Raw genomic sequence first — 21,286 nt, forward strand, 5'->3', positions numbered from 1 at the left:
TCTTTCATTTACAGGGGCCACTTTAGGGCCTTAACCTTGCAAGTTACAAGGAAATCATCACTAGTGCTGGTGCCACACACACACACAAAATAAAACACTCAGTACATACTGTAAAGTGGTTGGCATTAAGAAGGGAACCCAGCTTTAGAAACTATGCCAAAGTAGACACTGGCGCATGACACAGTCCTCCAACTTGTCAGACCCTATCAAACCATCCAGTCTATACAAGCATGAAAGCTGGACATCAAACAATGACGATGATGTGATGATTATAGCTATGGGTGTCTTTGATCAATTGCAGATCAGCCCAGTCAGCAACAATGGTACCAGCCAGTTTCTCTCATCCTTACCAATAAAACACCCTTCCCCTTCTGCTTTTAATATGTTGAATGTCAAGAAACTCCACACTATAGATGCAATTACATAGATGATGAGGCCCTAATCCCTTCCGTGGAAAATGAGTGCAAGTCTGTATTCTGTCAAGGGAATGCCTTTAAGATGCATCACATATCTTGCTGCCATGCATTCTGAGCCACTGATCATATTGGGTTCTTCTGCTTCACCTGCTATTTCAGTCTTTGTGCACCTAAGGATTGACTTCCTCTGTACAGCAATCCTTCTGATATTACTGGTAGTTTCTACTTAGTTTTGCCCACCAGCCCAAGTGAGCTGCCATGGTATGGCCATCAGTGCACACAAGCTACTTCTGGGAGACATACATAAGAGCTGTGTTGAAGCTGGAGACCAGAGCTTCTGTCCATGTCTGAAGACGTGCAGCTGACAGGTTTCCAAAGGTACTATTTTTCCACTATACCAAACACCATATACTACCACTAAAACCATTCTGGATGGTGGTGATGGTGGTGGTGGTGATGGTAGTGGTGGTGGTGGTAGCTGTGGTGTGGTGTTGTAGTGATGGTGGCTGTGGTAGTGGTGGTGGTTGTGGTAGATTTCAAATTAAATTTGTGTTTGCATTAGCTGATAATATAAAAGGGGTTTGTAGTCTAGGTAATACCACCACTAACACTATCCTATTCAAAATACAAACTCCTTATTTTTACACTATCATCTAATGCAAACACAAATTTAACCTCAATTGCATCAGCACCACCACCACCAACAACACCATTACCACCACTAACACCATAACCACTACGACCACTGCCATACCACCACCAACACCATAACCACTACTGCCACTGTCATACCACCACCAACACCACTACCGCCACTGCCATATCACTACCAACACCATAACCACTACCACATCAACACGAACACCATAACCACTACCGCCACTGCCATACCACCACCATCACCATATATGATTATGTCAATGAAACAGCAGAGGAGGTGGGGGGGAGAAGAAATTCTCTTTGTCCAAGAGAACAGATAGAAAATTGTCCCTCCAAGAGAGGGAGAAAAAAAAGTAGCCTAAGGGGGTGCACGGGGAAAGAGGGTGGGAGAAAATGAAAAGGAAAGATAGAAGCCTTTATTAATTATTGAAGAAATAAGGGCAACGGGAGGGGGAGGAGAGGGAGGGGTGCCAAAACTACAAAAAAACAAAACCCAATCAATGCAGCCTTCTGTCACTAAAGTTCCAAGTTCAACTTGGCTTATATAATAATACACAGAGCTGTACAGGGAATAGTGGGGTGGCAATAGGGTGGTGGTGGAGAGTGGAGTAGGAAGCAGTGGAGTAGGGGGGGGGGGCGGTGGAGAAGGGGCAGGTGGAATGGTACAGTGGCAGTATCAGTGGGTTGGTGTGTGTGAGGGGCATATCAGTGGTCAGAGGTGGGGCATCAATGTTAATAAGGTTTGTGTGGTAGGATGGCAGAGTGGCACTTGAAAGCTGCCAGTGATGTGGTGGTGGTGGTGGTGGTGGTGGTGGTGATGGTGGTCTTGAGTGCTGCTTGGGGTGGTAGGGTAACCTATGGTGCTCCTGGTGTTGGTGTGATAGTGAGGTAGTCTAAAGAGTTACTGGCGTTGGTGTGGTAGCCTTAGATAGGGATTCCCAACCAGAGGACCATGGATCAATTCTAGATCATGGATCATTTGGTATTGGGCCACACAGAAAGAAATTTTTAATCTTATTTTTATATTATTGACTGTCACAGTCAATATATATTTATGGGTATATATATTCTTTTATTTGTTTCAGTCATGTTGACTGTGGCCATGCTGGAGCACTGCCTTTAGTCGAACACATCGACCCCAGGACTTATTCTTTGCAAGCCTAGTACTTATTCTATTGGTCTCTTAGCTGAACCGCTAAGTTACGGGGACGTAAACACACCAACATCGGTTGTCAAGCAATGATGGGGGGGACAAACACACACATACACACACATATTTATATATATATATGTATATATATATATATATACAACGGGCTTCTTTCAGTTTCCGTCTACCAAATCCACTCATAAGGCCTTGGTCAGCCTAAGGCTATAGTAGAAGACCCTTGCCCAAGGTGCCACACAGTGGGACTGAACCCGGAACCATGTCATTGGTAAGCAAGCTACTTACCACATAGCGACTCATATATATATATATATATATATATATATATATATATATATATATATATATATATATATATATATATATATTATCCTTTCTACTACAGGCAGAAGGCCTGAAATTTTGAGGGAAGGAGGGGGACTAGTCTATTACACTGACTCCTGTGCTCAACTGGTACTTATTTTATTGACCCAAAAAGATGAAAGGCAAAGATGACTTCAGCAGAATTTGAACTCAGAACATAATGATGAATAAAACACCACTAAGCATTTTGCCTGCCTTGCAAACAATTCTACCAGTTCATTACGTTTGTTATATATGTAATATATAGGGTGACCACAAAGTCATGCACCGCAGGAGATATCAAGTATGCTTTATTAGGCATGAAGCAGGTAATAATTCATTACAAATGTTCAAAGTGTTGGCCATGTATCTCTAAACGAGTGTTCATAGGGAATTTAAAATTGCAATGAACCCTCTCTAATAGCTCTTCATTGCTGTTGACTTGTTCACACGCTTCAACAATTCTTTGAAGAAGATGTCCTTGGTTATGAATCTTTTAAGAATACACAAAGGATTTAATGTAGTCCCCAGAAGAAAACATCCATGGGAGCTAAATCTGGTGACCGTAGTGCCCATTCAGTTGGCCCACAACACCCGAGCCATCACCTTGTAAAATGTTCATTGAGAAAATCATGATCCTGTGATGCATAATGGGGTGGAGCCCCATCCTGCTGAAACCAGACAGGATTTCCCCTCCCAGGTGAATACACGTGAGGCATCATCTTGTTGCCAAGCATGTCGGGACTGCTGGCCCAGAGCAGCGGTGGCGGCAGCGGCAGCAGCCAGTGGCAGTGATGGTTGGTGGCTCACAGTATTGTCAAACATAATTCCTGGTGGTATTTACTGACATCATTCGGCTATGTTTATAAGTTCAGAGCCAATTGAAACAACAATGCCAAGACCTTTGGCATTATGTCATGCTTGAGAAGAAGACCCATTAAGCTAAGCAACATCAGTTGTGGCAGATACTGGTGTCACAAAAATGGCACCCGTGCCAGAGGCACGTAAAAGCATCCATTACACTCTCAGAGTGGTTGGTATTAGGAAGGGTATTCAGCCATGGAAAACCATGCCAAATCAGACTGGAGTCTGGTGTAACCTTCCAGCTTACCAGCCCTGGTCAAACCAGCCAACACATGCCAGCATGGACAACGGACATATGATGATGATCATCATCATGGGAGGTAACTTATAAGAATTGTTATCTCCCTTGCATTAACCCTGAATTTTTGCAAGAAATTGTGTTCACCATAAATTAATTAATTCTTTAATCATCTTATGCAAGTACACTCATGCACGCTCATATTTATAAATATAGTACAAACACATGCACTCACACAGACATATACATTTTTGTATATATACACACATACACCAGCAGCATGCGTTTTGTTCATTTTTGAGTATGTGCATATAATTATTTATGGGATTTCATAGATTTTTGACGCCAAACTTGGTCTGGTATTCTTACACACGGTATTAGCCTATATGTGTGTGTGTATACACAATGCATATATATATATATATATATATATATATATATATATATATATATATATATATATATATGTATATATATATATATATATATATAAACACACAAATACAGACATAGCAACCCTTAGAAAAATTATCTCAGCTGTCCCTTGTTATTCAAAACAGTAAGTGACAAAGAAGGAAAGACAAGTCCTGATGTGGTGTGTGGGGGGAGGGGGGAGGAATCAGTGCAAAGAGGTGGGTTGGTGACCCCAGGGACCCCCCCCACCACCACCACCACCACACACACACACACCACACCTCAGAGCTTTTAAAATGTCATCTGATATATTAAGGAATGATTGTGTCTCCGGCTGCAACTAGGGGTCTAACGATATCAAATAGGGCACAGATGTTAAACATATTTTTTATCTCATTTCTGTGTGTGTGTGTCTAAATGCTACTATACACACATGCATGCGTAAGTGTATATAAGTGTATACATATATTTCATGTATGTATGTGTAGGCATGAGTAGTTATATATTATGTGTCTGTACTGTGAAGGTGCTGAAAGAAAAAAGGTCAAATCCTATATGAAAGGAGTTACATGGATACACACAGTAAAATATGAATGAACACACACATACACATACACACACATTTAATGTGTGTATGTGTGTGTGTGAACACATTTTAATGCCTTTTCTTAATATTATGACTATGGCGCAGGAGTGGCTGTGTGGTAAGTAGCTTGCTTACCGACCACATGGTTCCGGGTTCAGTCCCACTGCGTGACATCTTGGGCAAGTGTCTTCTACTATAGCCTCGGGCCAACCAACACTTTGTGAGTGGATTTGGTAGAAGGAAACTAAAAGAAGCCTGTCATAACGAACACTGGCTTCTACTGAAAACAATACAATCAGTCATCTTGTTTTAGCGACTCTGATGCGATATTTACAAATTGTATTTACAGGAGTGGCTATGTGGTAAGTAGTTTGCTTACCAACCACATGGTGCTGGGTTCAGTCCCACTGCTTGACATCTTGGGCAAGTGTCTTCTACTATAGCCTCGGGCTGACCAAAGCCTTGTGAGTGGATTTGGTAGACGGAAACTGAAAGAAGCCCGTCGTATATATGTATATATATATATATGTGTGTGTATGTGTGTTTGTGTGTCTGTGTTTGTCCCCCCACCATCGCTTGACAACTGATGCTGGTGTGTAATTATGTCCCCGTCACTTAGCGGTTTAGCAAAAAGAGACCGATAGAATAAGTACTAGGCTTATAAAGAATAAGTCCCGGGTTCAATTTGCTCGACTAAAAGGCGGTGCTCCAGCATGGCCGCAGTCAAATGACTGAAAAGAGTAAAAGAGTAACCCTTTTCTTACAATATTTTTTTGAAACACTCAATCTTTGTTTCAGTTAGTTTTGAAAATAATAACGAACTTATTAAAATAACTTTATCCTTATTAAGATGGTGTTAAGAACATAGATTAGAATGAAATTCAAATGGAAGATTTTGGCTCAGATCCCTTTAAAACAGAATCAGGGGCAGTTTCAGGCAGTTGGTATCAAAAGGGTTAATTTGATGTTTGTTGTACAAACATTCTACTGGCATTCCATTGGTTACAATGACAAAAATTCCAGTTGATCAGAACAGAACAGCTTTAACATGAACGCGTCTGAACACTCCACAAACATGCATGCCCTTAATGTAATTCTCAGGGAGATTCAGCATGACACAGGATGTGACAAGGCTAACCCTTTTGAAATACAAGTACTCCTTATTTTTGTTAGCTGATGGGACTGGAGCAACATGAAGTAAAGTGTCTTGCTCAAGGACACAACATGTCACAGGGTATTGAACTCATGACCTTACAACCACGAGACAAATATCATAACCACTAAGTCATACATTTTCACTGTATAAACATTACCTACTGTAGAACTCAATACATTGGGTAGAGTTGATAGTAATATATCTACTATATCAAAGGTTGACAGTCGACTAGGAGTTCCAAACAGACACGCACACACAAAAGCACACACAAACAACACACACAAACACAAAAGTACACACCAGCAGACATGCACACACACACATAAAAGCATACACAAACACACACACACACACACATACATTCATTTGAAGATGATTTGCTTCAGTGCCTCTGTCAGTTTTTGCAATGTCTGACCCTTATGTCTGCATAAATAAGACTTCTAACATCTCTATATAAATAAACATACATCCATTATTTCTGGGTAATTTTTCTGTTATTATTAATATATTCCACTGTACATTACCAAGAACTTTGTGTGTGTGTGTGTGTATATACAAGCATGTGTATGTATGTATGTATGTGTATATAATAAATATATATATATATATATATATATATATATATATATATATATATATATATATATATATATATATATATATATATATATATGTATATTTATTTGCACACAAACACACACAAGGGGATTTTGCGGTGAGTTTGACTAACAAAACCTTTCCAGAATAGGCACTAGTTGAACCACTGTCTACTACATTTAATGTTACAGTATGACTGTGGAGAAAGACAGACAGGGCAATGCTAAATAACGTGTTGTGGCTATCCTTTTGAACCACTGACTGTATGATTCAGTTATCATATTCAACAGATGATTATCAACAAAAACTCACAGACCAAACAGGATATATAAATACAGATGGAAGTTTACACAAACTCAGTAACATTTGTAAAGCAACTATATATAGATAGATGGATGTGTGTATGTTTTGTGTGAGTGAATTAACTTAAGGTTATTATTCTAAAACAAGTTTGGAATTAACAAGAGAGCATTTATTGATGGGGAGACTCAAAACTGAGGGTAGTGTCAAATTTATTATAAAATTTGTTTTGACTGGGAATTTAAGTTTTGTTTCTTAGTTGATTCAAACAGTTGAATAAGCTGTCATGTGAAAGCTCCAATCAAAACAAATTGTGTGGAGGAGGCAGCTGCAACTTGATTTCAAGCGATTCTATTACTTGATCGTTCTCTTAAAACAGCTTGAATGTAGGTTTTCAGTCCTGCTAGGGACCTCCTACACTTTTTCGTGCACATGTGGCAATGATGGGTGCCTCTTACAGGTGTTCAGAGAACTTACCACCCACACAGATATAAGACTTCATTCCATCATGGAATTTTTCATTTACTGTTTTGCCCTTTTTTTGGCTACACTCAACCACAGAATGTAACACATAAAAGAGATGTTAAAAATCAAGCGATGTCAGTGCCTGAAGATTTTAAAGTGAAGAAAGGCCGACCCCACTCTCTGAATAAAACAAATGCATTTGCCCCCCAAAAAGAATTACTACTCATCAGTGGTTCTCAACCATTTTTTGCCTGTGGACTCCTTTGATTCTTATTTTACTCTACTGGATCCTTTTAGCCATTTGAAGTTTTTAAAAATCCCATTACATTTTTATAATTAAATATAAGGAATTGTATTTTAAAAAATTGTAAAAATATTTTGAGCATTGTAGAAATATAACTGACTTAGTGCACATAATTTTTAACAACTAAATCGCATCTGGACCCCCAAGGACCATATGGATCCTGGTTGAGAACAGCTGTTCTACATCACTGGATGCAAACAAAGCCACAAGGGTTACATTAAGTCTACCATTTAAATGTAGCTAGGTGACCTAGATGAGATTTGAACTCAGAGTGCAAAGAGCTTGAACAAATATCGCAAGGTATTTCATCTGGTGTTCTAACATTTTCACCAATCTACCACCTTTGGTTGGTACTTTACTTATTAACCCCAGAAAGAATAAAAGATAAAGCTGACCTTAGCAAGATTTGAACTCAGAATGCAAAGGGCCTGAACAAGTGCCACAGGGAGTTTTGTCTGATGCTTTAACATCTCTACCAATCCACTATCCTTAGTTGGATTTGAAATCACAGAGCAGAGTTTCAGTATAGATATCACAATGCATTTTCTATGATGCTCTAATGACTGTCAATTTACTACCTTTTTAGCTGCTATTTCTAACTGGCTGTGTGACCACATAGAAAGAGGTTGGACTCATTTATTGGTTACAGTGCTGGACACTGAAGTAGCAACATCTGTGACAGAAGGATACACATTGGGATATCATTACAAACAACAATGACAATCTACACATGACTTCTATCTTCTTTCTTAATGTTTTAACAAGTGAATTTAAGTGGTACTTATATACTACACACAAAAAAAAAAAAATTAAAAAGAACTATCCTCATCATTGTAGGAACAGGCGTGGCTCTGTGGCTAAGAAGCTTGTTTTACAACCACTTGGTTCCAGGTGCAGTCCCAGTGTGGCACTCTGGAAAAGTATTTTCTACAATAGCCCTGAACCAACCAATGCCTTGAAACTGAACTGGGCAGATGGAAACTATGGAAGCCAATCTTGTATACATATATATACATGTATATATAATCTATTCTTTTACTTGTTTCAGACATTTGACTGTGGCTATGCTGGAGCACCGCCTTTTAGTCGAACAAATCGACCCCAGGACTTATTCTTTGTAAGCCTTGTACTTATTCTATTGGTCTCTTTTGCCAAACCACTAAGTTACAGGGACATAAACACACCAACATCATTGTCAAGCAATGGTTGGGGGACAAACACAAGCATATGCATATATACGACAGGCTCCTTTCAGTTTCCGTCTACCAAATCCACTCACAAGGCTTTGGTCGGCCCGAGGCTATAGTAGAAGACACTTGCCCATGGTGCTACGCAGTGGGTCTGAACCCAGAACTATGTGGTTGGGAAGCAAGCTTCTTACCACACAGCCACGCCTGCACCTATATATACACACACATACATACACACGTATATCATCATCTTCATTTAGCAGTCGTTTTCCATGCTGGCATGGGTTAGATGGTTTAACTGTAACTGGTAAGCCAGGGAGCTGTACAAGGCTCCAGTGTCTGTTTTGGATTGGTTTGTTTGGCTGGATGCTCTTCCCAACACCAACCACTCCACAGAGTGTAGTCGGTACTTTTTACATGTCACTGGCACATATACATATTTTATCTTTTACTTGTCTCAGTCATTAGATTGCAGCCATGCTGGAGCACCACCCTGAAGAATTTTAGTCGAATGAATCAACCCAGTACTCATTTATTTTGTTTCGGTTCAGTCAGTAAATAGGTCCAGGATTCTCTAGAGACAGATAGAGGTTCGTGAATATCTGACAGGCCTGCCCTTACCTTAAGAAAAAAAAAAAAAAAATCATAGGCGCAGGAATGTCTGTGTGGTAAGTAGCTTGCTTACCAACCACATGGTTCCGGGTTCATTCCCACTTCGTGGCACCTTGGGCAAGAGTCTTCTACTATAGCCTTGGGCCGACCAAAGCCTTGTGAGTGGATTTGGTAGACGGAAACTGAAAGAAGCCCGTCGTATATATGTGTATATATATATATATATATATATATATATGTGTGTGTGTGTGTGTGTGTGTGTGTGTGTGTGTGTGTATGTGTGTGTCTGTGTTTGTCCTCCAACATCGCTTGACAACCGATGCTGGGGTGTTTACGTCCCCATAACTTAGCAGTTCGGCAGAAGAGACCGATAGCATAAGTACTAGGCATCCAAAGAATAAATCCTGAGGTCGATTTGCTCGACTAAAGGTGGTGCTCCAGCATGGCCACAGTCAAATGACTGAAACAAGTAAAAGAGAGTAAAAGAGTAGAGTATCCTTCAATTTCGAGATTTGATAAGGGAGACCCCAAAACAGTTTTGTTCCATATTGCAAAGCTTCTCACATCTGTACATCTGTACATGTATGCTTGTATATGTGTTCACAGCACATCAACACAGTATGGTACAATTGTTAAGAAGTTCAATTTACAATCATAAAGTCCTAGGTTCAATTCCACAACGTAGCATCTTGAGCAAGCGTCTTTTACAACAGCCTCGAATTAACGCAGGCCTTGTCAATGAATTTAGGCAGACAGAAACTCTGTCTGCCTAAGGCAGCAAGCTGGCAGAAACGCTATCACGCCGGCAAAATGCTTAGCGGTGTTTCATCTGCCGTTACATTCTGAGTTCAAATTCCACCGAGGTCGACTTTGCCTTTCATTCTTTCAGGGTCAATAAATTAAGTACCAGTTATGCACTGGGGTAGATGTAATCAACTTAATCCCTTTGTCTGTCCTTGTTTGTCCCCTCTATGTTTAGCCCCTTGTGGGCAATAAAGGAATAAGAAACTCTGTGGAAGTCTGTTGGATGGATAGCATCTGTAATTCAAAAAGTCTAAACTTGTCACACACAGCATGTATGTGTGTGTGTGTGTGTGTGTGTGTGTGTCTGTATGTGTGTGTGTGTGTGTGTGTGTCTGCATGAGTGTGTGTGTGTGTGTGTGTCTGCGTGTATGTGTATGTATGTGCGTGTGTGTGTGTGTGTGTGTGATGATCAAAGGGAATTGAAACAATTAACACTATTGAAGTGTTAATAAAGTTTATTGAAGTAGAAACATTCCACAAATTGATAATTTAGTCTTTTATTTTTTTTCAGACCAACTCAAGTTAGAAATCATTATAACCATTATTTAGGGCAGTGGATTAATAAAATCATTAGCGAATCAGACAAAATCTCTGGTGGTATTTAGTTATGGGTGTTCACCTTCTGAATTGAAACCACAATGAAATTAACTTTGCCTTTCATGCTTCCAGGATAAATAAAATTACTGGAGACATCAATAGTAATGGCAAACCCCTGCCCTCAAAATTGCTGGCCTTGTGCATAAATCAGAAACCATTATTAAGGTGACGAGCTAGCAGAACCATTAACACACTGGATGAAATGCTTAGCAGCATTTCACCTGTCTTCTTGTTCTGAGCTCAAATGCTGTCAAGGTTGGCTTTACTTAACATGCTTTTGTAGTCAATGAAATAAGTATCAATCGAGCATTGGGGTTGATGTAATCGACTAGCTCCACTCCCCCAAAATTTCAGGCCTTGTGCCAGTAGTAAAAAGGATTATTATTATTATTATTATTATTATTATTATTATTATTATTATTATTATTAAAGTGGCGAGCTGGCAGAAACATTAGCACGTCAAGTTAGAAATCATTACCGGTATAGAAATCATTATCCGAGCATACACACATACATATAGCCGTGTGTGTGTGTGTGTGTGTGTGCTCGGATCAGCTTGAGACTATAGTAGAAGACATTTGCCCAAGGACTGAACCCAAGATCACATGACTGGCAAGCAAGCTTCTTAATCACATGACTATGCCTCTGTGTATGTGTGTGTGTGTGTGTGTGTGTGTGTGTGTGTGTGTGTACATATATATTTGTAATCATCCTGATCTTTTATTTCTTTCCATTCTTGTATGGACTGGAATGCCATATATATTTTTATATATACATATATATATATATATATATATATATATATATGTGTGTGTATATATATGGTGTGTATATTTTCTTATCTATTTAACCACAGCTGTGTTTGTTTATATACACATATTCAACCTTTCCATTTGTCATCGTCTTCTTCAAAATTTAGCAATGAAGAGGAAAAGAAATACAGAAATATATAAAAAAAAAAACATGATCCAAGTGAGAACATGGCTACTATGAACACACATACATTTGTACATACACACACATATATATATATATAGAGAGAGAGGGGGACACAGACAGAAAAACAGACAGACAGACAAAAGACAGACAGATATGCATATATATAAGCAATATACATACATATGTATGCATACAAATATACATGCATTCATATATACGTTTATTCTTCTGATCTTGCTTGTGTAGTTTTTTTTTTTTACCAAATGAAAGCTAAATAAACCATAAATTGGATTTTGCTCTTTACTACATTGAATTGTATGGTCACATCTGCCAAATCAGACTGGAGCCTGGTGTTGCCATCCGGTTTCACCAGTCCTCAGTCAAATCGTCCAACCCATGCTAGCATGGAAAGCGGACGTTAAACGATGATGATGATGATGATGACATATATATCATTTTCTGTCAGGAATATTTATAATTGATATTTATAAATGGTGGTGCCCCAGCATCACCACAGCCTCTGGCTGAAACCAATAGAATAATAATAGAATTATTAAGTAATGTATAAGTTCTCTCTCTCTCTCTCTCAGAGCCATATCAATACTATTGCCATGTTTGGTTTCTTATCTCCCCACTATCTTACTTTATACACACACACACACATACATAAATATATATAAAGTGATGACAATGAAGCTGAAACTCCTAAATATATATATTGGTTGGTGTTAGGAAGGGCATCCAGCTGTAGAAACTCTACCAAATCAGATCGGAGCCTGGTGTAGCCATCTGGTTTCACCAGTCCTCAGTCAAATCGTCCAACCCATGCTAGCATGGAAAGCGGACGTTAAACGATGATGACGATAATGATATATATATATATATATATATATATATATATGCATCATGATTATATATATCCCTAAAACATCCATTACTGAAAAGGGTATTGGGATTAAGGGTAGACTGCACCTCCTTCTCAAATTAAATATTTTAAAAAATCTAATCTGCTGAATGCCAAAGAAAATTTTAAGAAAGCCCATCTGAATTGGGTATACTCACTCAACTGGGTCTCTGATGCTGAAGATTTAGGTGTTGCAATATTGGATCCAACATCCTGCAACACACACTGGATCTATGTAGTGAGAAATTCAAAGAAACATTGTTTTAAAAATTAACAGTTTTTATATAGAAACATGTAGATTTCTTTGTGTTACTGTAATTGTTAAGAATTAAATGCTAAAGATTTTAATGCCAATGGTACAAGGGCAAAGGGTGAGGGCAAAGGGCAAAAAATGACCATAGGATTGCACCTAGAAAGTTCCCCTCCAATGTACAAGTTTGGGCAAGACCAGCCCTCACCTATGCATACTAGTCTTCCCTCTTCATACCACTGATGTTGTCCAAAGGAAAGGCAAAGGCCAATACAGCTTGGCACTAGTGACGTTGCAACTCATTTCTACAGCTGAGTGAACTGGAGTAATGTGAAATAAAGTGTCTTGCTCAAGAACACAACACAACCCAGTCCAGGAATCAAACTCACAACCTCACAATTGTAAGCCTGATGCTCTAACCACCAAGCCATGTGCCTTCACTGTTAATGGTTGTTGTTGTTTGGCACTCCATCACTTACGACGTCAAGGGTTCCAGTTGATCCGATCAACGGAACAGCCTGCTCGTGAAATTAACGTGCAAGTGGCTGAGCACTCCACAGACACGTGTACCCTTAACGTAGTTCTCGGGGATATTCAGCGTGACACAGTGTGACAAGGCTGACCCTTTGAATAACAAGCACAACAGAAACAGGAAGTAAAAGTGAGAGAAAGTTGTGGTGAAAGAGTACAGCAGGGTTCACCACCATTCCCTGCCGGAGCCTCGTGGAGCTATAAGTATTTTCGCTCAATAAACACTCACAACGCCCAGTCTGGGAATCGAAACGGCGATCCTATGACCGCAAGTTCGCTGCCCTAACCACTGGGCCATTGCGCCTCCACTGTTAATGGTACCACACATGATAAGCACCAATTATTTGAAATATAAACAACAACAGACTCACTGGCTGACTCAATGTAAGACATCTCAATGTCATAGGACATAAATAGGGTAATATATCTGCCAGTTCATTATTTACATTTGACAGATATTTGTCCTCATCTTGTTTGTTGTTAACACAACATTTCAGCTGATATACCCTCCAGCCTTCATCAGGTGTCTTGGGGAAATTTCGAACCCACGGGCATATAGCATAGTGGTTAAGAGCGCAGGCTACTAACCCCAAGATTCCAAGTTCGATTCCAAGTAGTGGCCTGAATAATAATAATAATAATAATAATAATATTGTCATAGGTGCCCTGGGAATGACAGTGAAACGGGCTGATTACTACCTAGCTCAGATACCAGGAAACCCCAAAATGACTGAAGTTCAAAAGATAGTGCTCATGGGAAATGCCCATATCCTACGTAAAATACTGTCTATGTGATCTCAAATTTTAAAACAAACACAATTTTTTTATGGTTTCTTAAACATTCTCTAGTACAAATCCAAATATATGGTACCCTAGGCATAACACCTACATGAACTTCTAACTTGTTGTCTCTTGAGGTCTCTGGGTGAGACTTGGACCCAACTTGTACAAATGCAAAACAAAAGTCAAACATAAAATAATAATAATAATAACAACAACATCGAAAAATACCTTAGGAATGAGAACCCAGGTTCGAAATTTCCCCAAGACACCTGACGAAGGCTGGACGGTATATCAGCTGAAACGTTGTGTTAACAAGAAACAAGATGAGGACAAACATCCATCAAATGTAAATAATGTACATAATTCCTCATCTCTTAAATATAGAACTGTAATATCAGCCAGTTTTTTGTCATAGAAGGGAGGAAACTCTGAAGATTGAAAAAGGGGATGGATAAATTGTGATGTTTAGATGCTGGCATGGCTGTGTGATGAAGATGTTTGCTTTTCAACCACATGGTTTCAGGTTCAGTCCCACTTTATGACATACTTTGGGCACTATAGCAGCCTCAGGCCAGCCAAAACCTTGTGAGTGGATTTGGCAGATAGAAACAAGCCCATTGCGTGTGCATGCGTGCGTGATGTTATTGTCACTTCTGACAACAAATCATCTGCTCACTCTGTATTTTTGAAAATGTATGCAATAAGAAATCCCTTATTTGAAAAACAGGTAAGGGTCAGCAACAGGAAGGGTATCTGGTTGTAAAAACAATACCTCAGTAATACATTCATCTAACCCAGTAGTTATCAACCAGGGTCCATGTGACCCCTGATGGTCCATACAAGATTTTTAGGGATTCCTGCTAGGTTTCTTTCTCTGTCATTTTACATAGTTCAACCTACACAAGTTAATGTGAGAAAGACAAAATAGGAATTTTGAAAGAAGTTTCTATATAACTGATACAGAAATAAACTTATTTCCCAAACGCATGATAACGCTATAAATAGCTTGATCAGGATAAATTATCCATATAATGCAGAAAAATACGTTACCGGCCAGCCATGAGACTCGAACTCACATCTCTGTGATTACATGTCAAGTGTTTTACCATTAAACTAAACTGCCCAGCAACGAATTCTTCTGCAATTTTAGAACTTATAAATTTAGCTTCATAAGACGCTAACGTTAAATTCAACTTTACGATGAAAGTAAACAAACAAAGTTTGTCTTTAGAAGCATTGAGATGTATTGTAAGACACAGAAATAAATTTATTTAATGGTTGAGAACCCCTGATTTAACCCATGCTAGCATGGAAAAAGAGGTATAAAACAGTTGAATGAATACAGTTAAGATGGTTTTAAACCCTTTAAATTTATCCAATACCATGACACAGGAAAGAATTATACAGACACAAATTCTATTTTCCATTGTCAATAATGAGGGAAGAGGACAAAGATTTCACTTTTTTCTTGGAAGGGATGTATCTGTTAGTTTGAGAATGGCTGTGCCCAGTGACCAATGAACACATCTTGTGTTAATAAAAGAGTACAATTAAAATAGCAGAATATACACAAACTAATTTGAGAAACTGGAATGTTAAGTGTGCCCAAGTGTAGCAAGTAATATGATCATCTACCAAACAATAGATATGAGAATCTCAAGCCATACTTCTAGCACTTACCCAGAAAATTGTTCAAACTGTTGCTTATAATGTTTAATATCTTTTATTTTTTACTTGTTTCAGTCATTAGTTAGACTGTGGCCATGCTGGGGCACTGCCTTGAACAATTTTAGTCAAATGAATCGACCCAGTACTTACTCTTTTTAAGCTCGGTACTTATTCTAATGGTCTCTTTTGCCAAACTGCTAAGTTACAACAATATATACACATAGATAGAGGGATGAACAGACAGACATAGATGTATGCATGCATGTATCTGTGTGTCATCATCATCATCATCATCATCGTTTAACGTCCGCTTTCCATGCTAGCATGGGTTGGACGATTTGACTGAGGACTGGTGAAACCGGATGGCAACACCAGGCTCCAGTCTGATTTGGCAGAGTTTCTACAGCTGGATGCCCTTCCTAACGCCAACCACTCAGAGAGTGTAGTGGGTGCTTTTACGTGTCACCCGCACGAAAACGGCCACGCTCGAAATGGTGTCTTTTATGTGCCACCCGCACAAGCCAGTCCAGGGGCACTGGCAACGATCTCGCTCGAAAATCCTACAGGAGCCAGTCAGGCGGTACTGGCAACGGCCACGCTCAAAATGGTGCATCTCATGTGCCACCCGCACAAGAACCAGTCCAGGGGCACTGGCAACGATCTTACTTGGCTTGCCGGGTCTTCTCACGCACAGCCCATTTCCAAAGGTCTCGGTCCGTAGTCATCGCCTCGGTGAGGCCCAATGTACGAAGGTCTTGCCTCACCACCTCAGCCCAGGTCTTCCTGGGCCTACCTCTTCCACGGGTTCCCTCAACTGTTAGGGTGTGGCACTTTTTCACGCAGCTATCCTCCTCCATTCTCACCACATGTCCATACCAGCGCAATCGTCTCTCTTGCACGCCACAACTGATGCTTCTAATGTTCAGCTTTTCTCTCAAGATACTTACACTCTGACGGGTATTCACATTGACATTACACATCCAACGGAGCATACTGGCTTCATTCCTTGCGAGCTTACGTATGTCCTCAGCAGTTGTGCATATATATATATATATATATATATATATATATATCTGTAAAAATATGTGACACTTATTCGGTAGCCATGATAAAACTCCAAGTTTCAGATGTTGGGGTGGCTACCGAATAAGTGTCATATATTTTTACAGATAAATTCCTCTATTTACATAATATCGAGGCCTCTTTCTTTCTTTTGTTGTCCTTCCTATCAATATATATATACATATATATATATATATATATATATATATATATATATATAGATGAACTAACTGTTACTTTCTCAGATGCAGCATGGAATTTTGTCAGTGAACAGGTCACAGTTTCAAAGTGACCAAATTTTGACAAATTAAATTTAGATGTTGAAGTGAATCTAACAGTTTTTTTAATGTTTCTAAATGGCTTATTAACACCTTTGACAATGCATTTGTATCTCATCATCATCATCGTTTAACGTCTGCTTTCCATGCTAGCATGGGTTGGACGATTTGACTGAGGACTGGTGAACCGGATGGCTACACCAGGCTCCAATCTGATTTGGCAGAGTTTCTACAGCTGGATGCCCTTCCTAACGCCAACCACTCTGAGAGTGTAGTGGGTGCTTTTACATGCCACCGGTATATATATTCCTTTATTCTTTTACTTGTTTCAGCCATTTGACTGTGGCTATGCTGGAGTACTGCCTTTTAATTGAAGAAATCGTTCCCTGGACATATTCATTGTTAGCCTGTTGTTTATTCTATCAGTGTTTTTTGTCAACCAGCTAAGTTACAAGGATCTAAACACACCAACATCAGTTGTCAAGCAATGGTGGGGGGACAAATACAGATACAAACACACAACTACATACATACATACACACATGCACACATGCATACACACATACATACAATGGGCTTCTTTCAAATCCACTTATATATATATGGTAGGCTTCTTTCAGTTTACATCTAACAAATTCACTCACAAAACTTTGGTCAACCCAAAGGTATAGAAGAAGACATTTGCCCAAGATGCCATGCAGTGGGACTGAACCTGGAATCATGTGGATAGGAAGCAAACTTCTTACCACACAACCACATATCTGCCTATCTTTAACTCTTCTTTTTTAAGTTGGAAGATATAGTGTGCATTAGCCTAGACAGCAAGCACCATTATGGAAATGAGCGCAACAGTCGTTGGTAATATCATTTCTTTCCTTCAGATCAACTGTGGTCACTACTATGCTGCAAATAAAATACTTTTCAATAAAGAGTTTCGTTTCAGCAAGACTTGAATTCAGATTCTAAATAACATATGAAATTCTGCCTGCTGTTCCTCCACTGATTCCGCCTAGCCACCTAACCCTAACTCTTGAGTTGGACACAGCCATGTGATAGATATTGCAGCTGGCTTAGTGTGAAGACAGCTGTATAAGTGTAAGTAGCTGTGGTGGAGGTTTGGTAACCCCACTTGTGAAAAAGGTTAACTTAACAGCGGAAGATGACACCAGCAACCAGTAACTAACATAGCTTAATGACATCAAATACACTTTGCTCTTGAAAATAAGCAACATTGAGACCAGTCAGCTAAATCTACTTCTTTGACAAAAACTATCAAATACCATCATTCTTTTGATAAAGAAATAATAATAATGGTTTCAAATTTTGGCACAAGGCCAGCAATTTCAGGGGGAAGGAGGTAAATCAATTACATCAACCCCAGTGCTCAACTGATACTTATTTTAACAACCCCCAAAAGAATAAAAGACAAAGTCAACCTCGGTGGGGTTTGAACTTAAAATGTGAAGACAGACGAAATGCAACTAAGCATTTTGCCCAGTGTGCTAACAATTCTGCCATCTTACCACCTTAACCCTTTTGTTGCCATATTTTACCATGTTACTCTTTACTCTTTTCACTCTTTTACTTGTTTCAGTCATTTGACTGTGGCCACGTTGGAGCACCGCCTTTAGTCAAAGAAATCGACCCCAGGACTTATTCTTTGTAAGCTTAGTACTTATTCTATCGTCTCTTTTGCCGAACTGCTAAGTTACAGGGATGTAAACACACCAGCATCGATTGTCAAGCGATGTTGGGGGACAAACACAGACACAAAAACATACACACACACATATATACATATATATATACGACAGGTTTCTTTCAGTTTCCATCTACCAAATCTACTCACAAGGTTTTGGTCAGCCCGAGGCTATAGTAGAAGACACTTGCCCAAGGTGCCACGCAGTGGGACTGAACCTAGAACTTCTGGCCCTCATTTGCCTTCAGCAGTGTACACAGTGGCACACAGTTTCAAGCATTTAGGAAAGGCCTTTGGTTTAAGGATACCTGATCCTTTACTACCACCAGTCACTGAGACCCTGAAAAAATTCATGAAAATTGTGTTTCCTCTTCTAACGAAAACATTAAAATAAAAAAGAAATAGCAAGAGAGCCTCACTTACAGTTTGAAATCTGTTATCCATTGTATGACCTTTCTCTTTACATAGTTCAGCAGCAAACCTGAAAAATGACAAAGACAATGATGAGGAAGATGACAATGATGATAATAATGATAGTTCAGTACTACTTTGGCGTGTGATCTACAACTTAAAGGGCAATTACTTTCAGTTACTTGTTAGTTTACTTTGTGCTAGTGCTACTTTGGTGTGTGATCTACACGCTTATTTTAATTATTATATTTATTCTTGGTTTCCTTAAATACTAAGACATAAATAAAACATGGTTTTATTATTATCAAAATAATTTTATCGATGAATTGAGCGAACATCTGCTAGAAACACAAGAAATACGTCTTCAGCACTCTTCCTCAACCATAGCCAACAGAAATAATCAAGAGGAGATTGGAAGGTTCTTTGGTTCACTCCTCTCATCTTTTTCAAACTATGAATTTTCGAATACAATTAGGTTCTTTCAATTGCTTGAATATTGGTTCCAGTGTTTGGATCAACACAATGTCTTTGTTGGTTGACAATAGAATGGCGGAAATGTAGACAATTTAGATTGGAGTATGCTGGCCATTCGTTGGAATGAATAACCAAATTTTCTGCAACTTCTCTTTGAATTATAGGTTCAAGTCTTTCAAGATTTCCTTTTTCTACATAAAGATAGCAGGAATCTGCACCTTTCTTCAATCCAAAGGCCTTCCAATCTCACCTTGATTATTTCTGTTGATGAGGAAGGGTACTGAAGATGCATTTCTTGTGTTTCTAGCAGATGTTCGCTCAATTCATCGATAAAATTATTTTAATGATAATAAAATCTTGTTTTGTTTATGTCTTAGTAAATAAAGAAACCAAGAATAAACGATATGATAATTAAATTAAGCGCATAGATCACATACCAAAGTAAATTTGCTCGCGTAGATCACACGCCAAAGTAGCACTAGCACAAAGTAACCTAAAGCCCTGTAAGTTGTAGATTACACACCAAAGTAGCACCGATAGTTCTTTTATACATTGACTGGTTTCAGTCACTGAACAATAGCTATACTGAGACACAACTTCAAGCACTTTTAGCTGGTCATCTAATACTCAAAGACTTATTTCACTCTGGTACTTCTTTTATCAAATGGCTAAGTTACATCAGCAAGATGAAACCAGTTTTTCTAATAACTTGTGCTGTGTTAGGTCAATCACATAAGCACAAACACACACGTGCACACGTGTGTGTGTGTGTGTGCCCTCGTCATCATCTTTCATACTGGTGTGGGTTGGATGGTTTGATATTGGAGCATGACTGTGTCATGCTCCAATATCCACTTGGGCAAGGTTTCTACAGCTGAATGCACTTCCAAACACCAATTACTTTACAGATTGTACTGGGTACTTTTTTTCATAGCACCAGCACTAGTGAGATCACCATGTAGTTCACATAACTAAGATGACCTGCAGCTGAGTGGGACTATGGTAGAGAGGGTATTAGCTATATAGTAAGTGAGAAGCTAATCTATGAAAGATGGGACCAGATTAGGTTGCTGGGCTTCTATACACTTTCTGTCAACTAAGTTCCACTCAAAAAAGTTATCAGTCAACACATTAGTAAGTAATGTGACATAAAAACTACTGCATCATTGGGGCATCCCCTTCACTAAAAGGTTTTTATTTACTGGTAGCTCCAGTAATGACACCCTGATAAAGTGGTAGGTTTTCTCTAAATAATGAGAGGTTCTGATTATAGCTGGAAACTTACTTTTGGAATAATTTTGCAGGTAACTATTTGTATCTACATCTTGCTTTGATTTAATAGCTTAACAACAACAACAGCTCGGCTATATGTATTTCTCTTCGTTTCACATAAACATCTGGTGAACATCTTTCACTTTGTCTATTACAAATTTTCTTTTAAAACGATAACTCCCCCCACCTCTCTCTCTTTCTCTACCTATCTAACTATCTCTACCTCTTTCTACGTCACCCTCAATTTAATTCTTTGTCTTTCACTTTATCTCTGTTTTTGCTATCTTTTCCTTTCAAGTCGT

At 39.0% G+C, this 21,286-nt stretch overlaps 1 protein-coding gene across 2 annotated transcripts in view; it reads right to left on the reverse strand.

Moving 5' to 3' along the window:
• LOC106873671 (corrinoid adenosyltransferase MMAB) overlaps nt 1–21,286 on the reverse strand; it is an 88,721-nt gene that overhangs the window by 60,187 nt on the left and 7,248 nt on the right. For both annotated transcript variants that reach the window (XM_089353621.1, XM_089353620.1), the window contains 2 exons: nt 19,251–19,308; nt 12,715–12,787 (listed from right to left, as the gene is read on the reverse strand). In XM_089353621.1, the coding sequence (XP_089209747.1) occupies nt 12,715–12,787; nt 19,251–19,308 (131 nt within the window). The remainder of the gene's footprint in view (nt 1–12,714; nt 12,788–19,250; nt 19,309–21,286) is intronic.

Source organism: Octopus bimaculoides, chromosome 6 (genome assembly GCF_046866305.1).
Source record: "Octopus bimaculoides isolate indiv1 chromosome 6, ASM4686630v1, whole genome shotgun sequence".
NCBI classification, from domain to species: domain Eukaryota; kingdom Metazoa; phylum Mollusca; class Cephalopoda; order Octopoda; family Octopodidae; genus Octopus; species Octopus bimaculoides.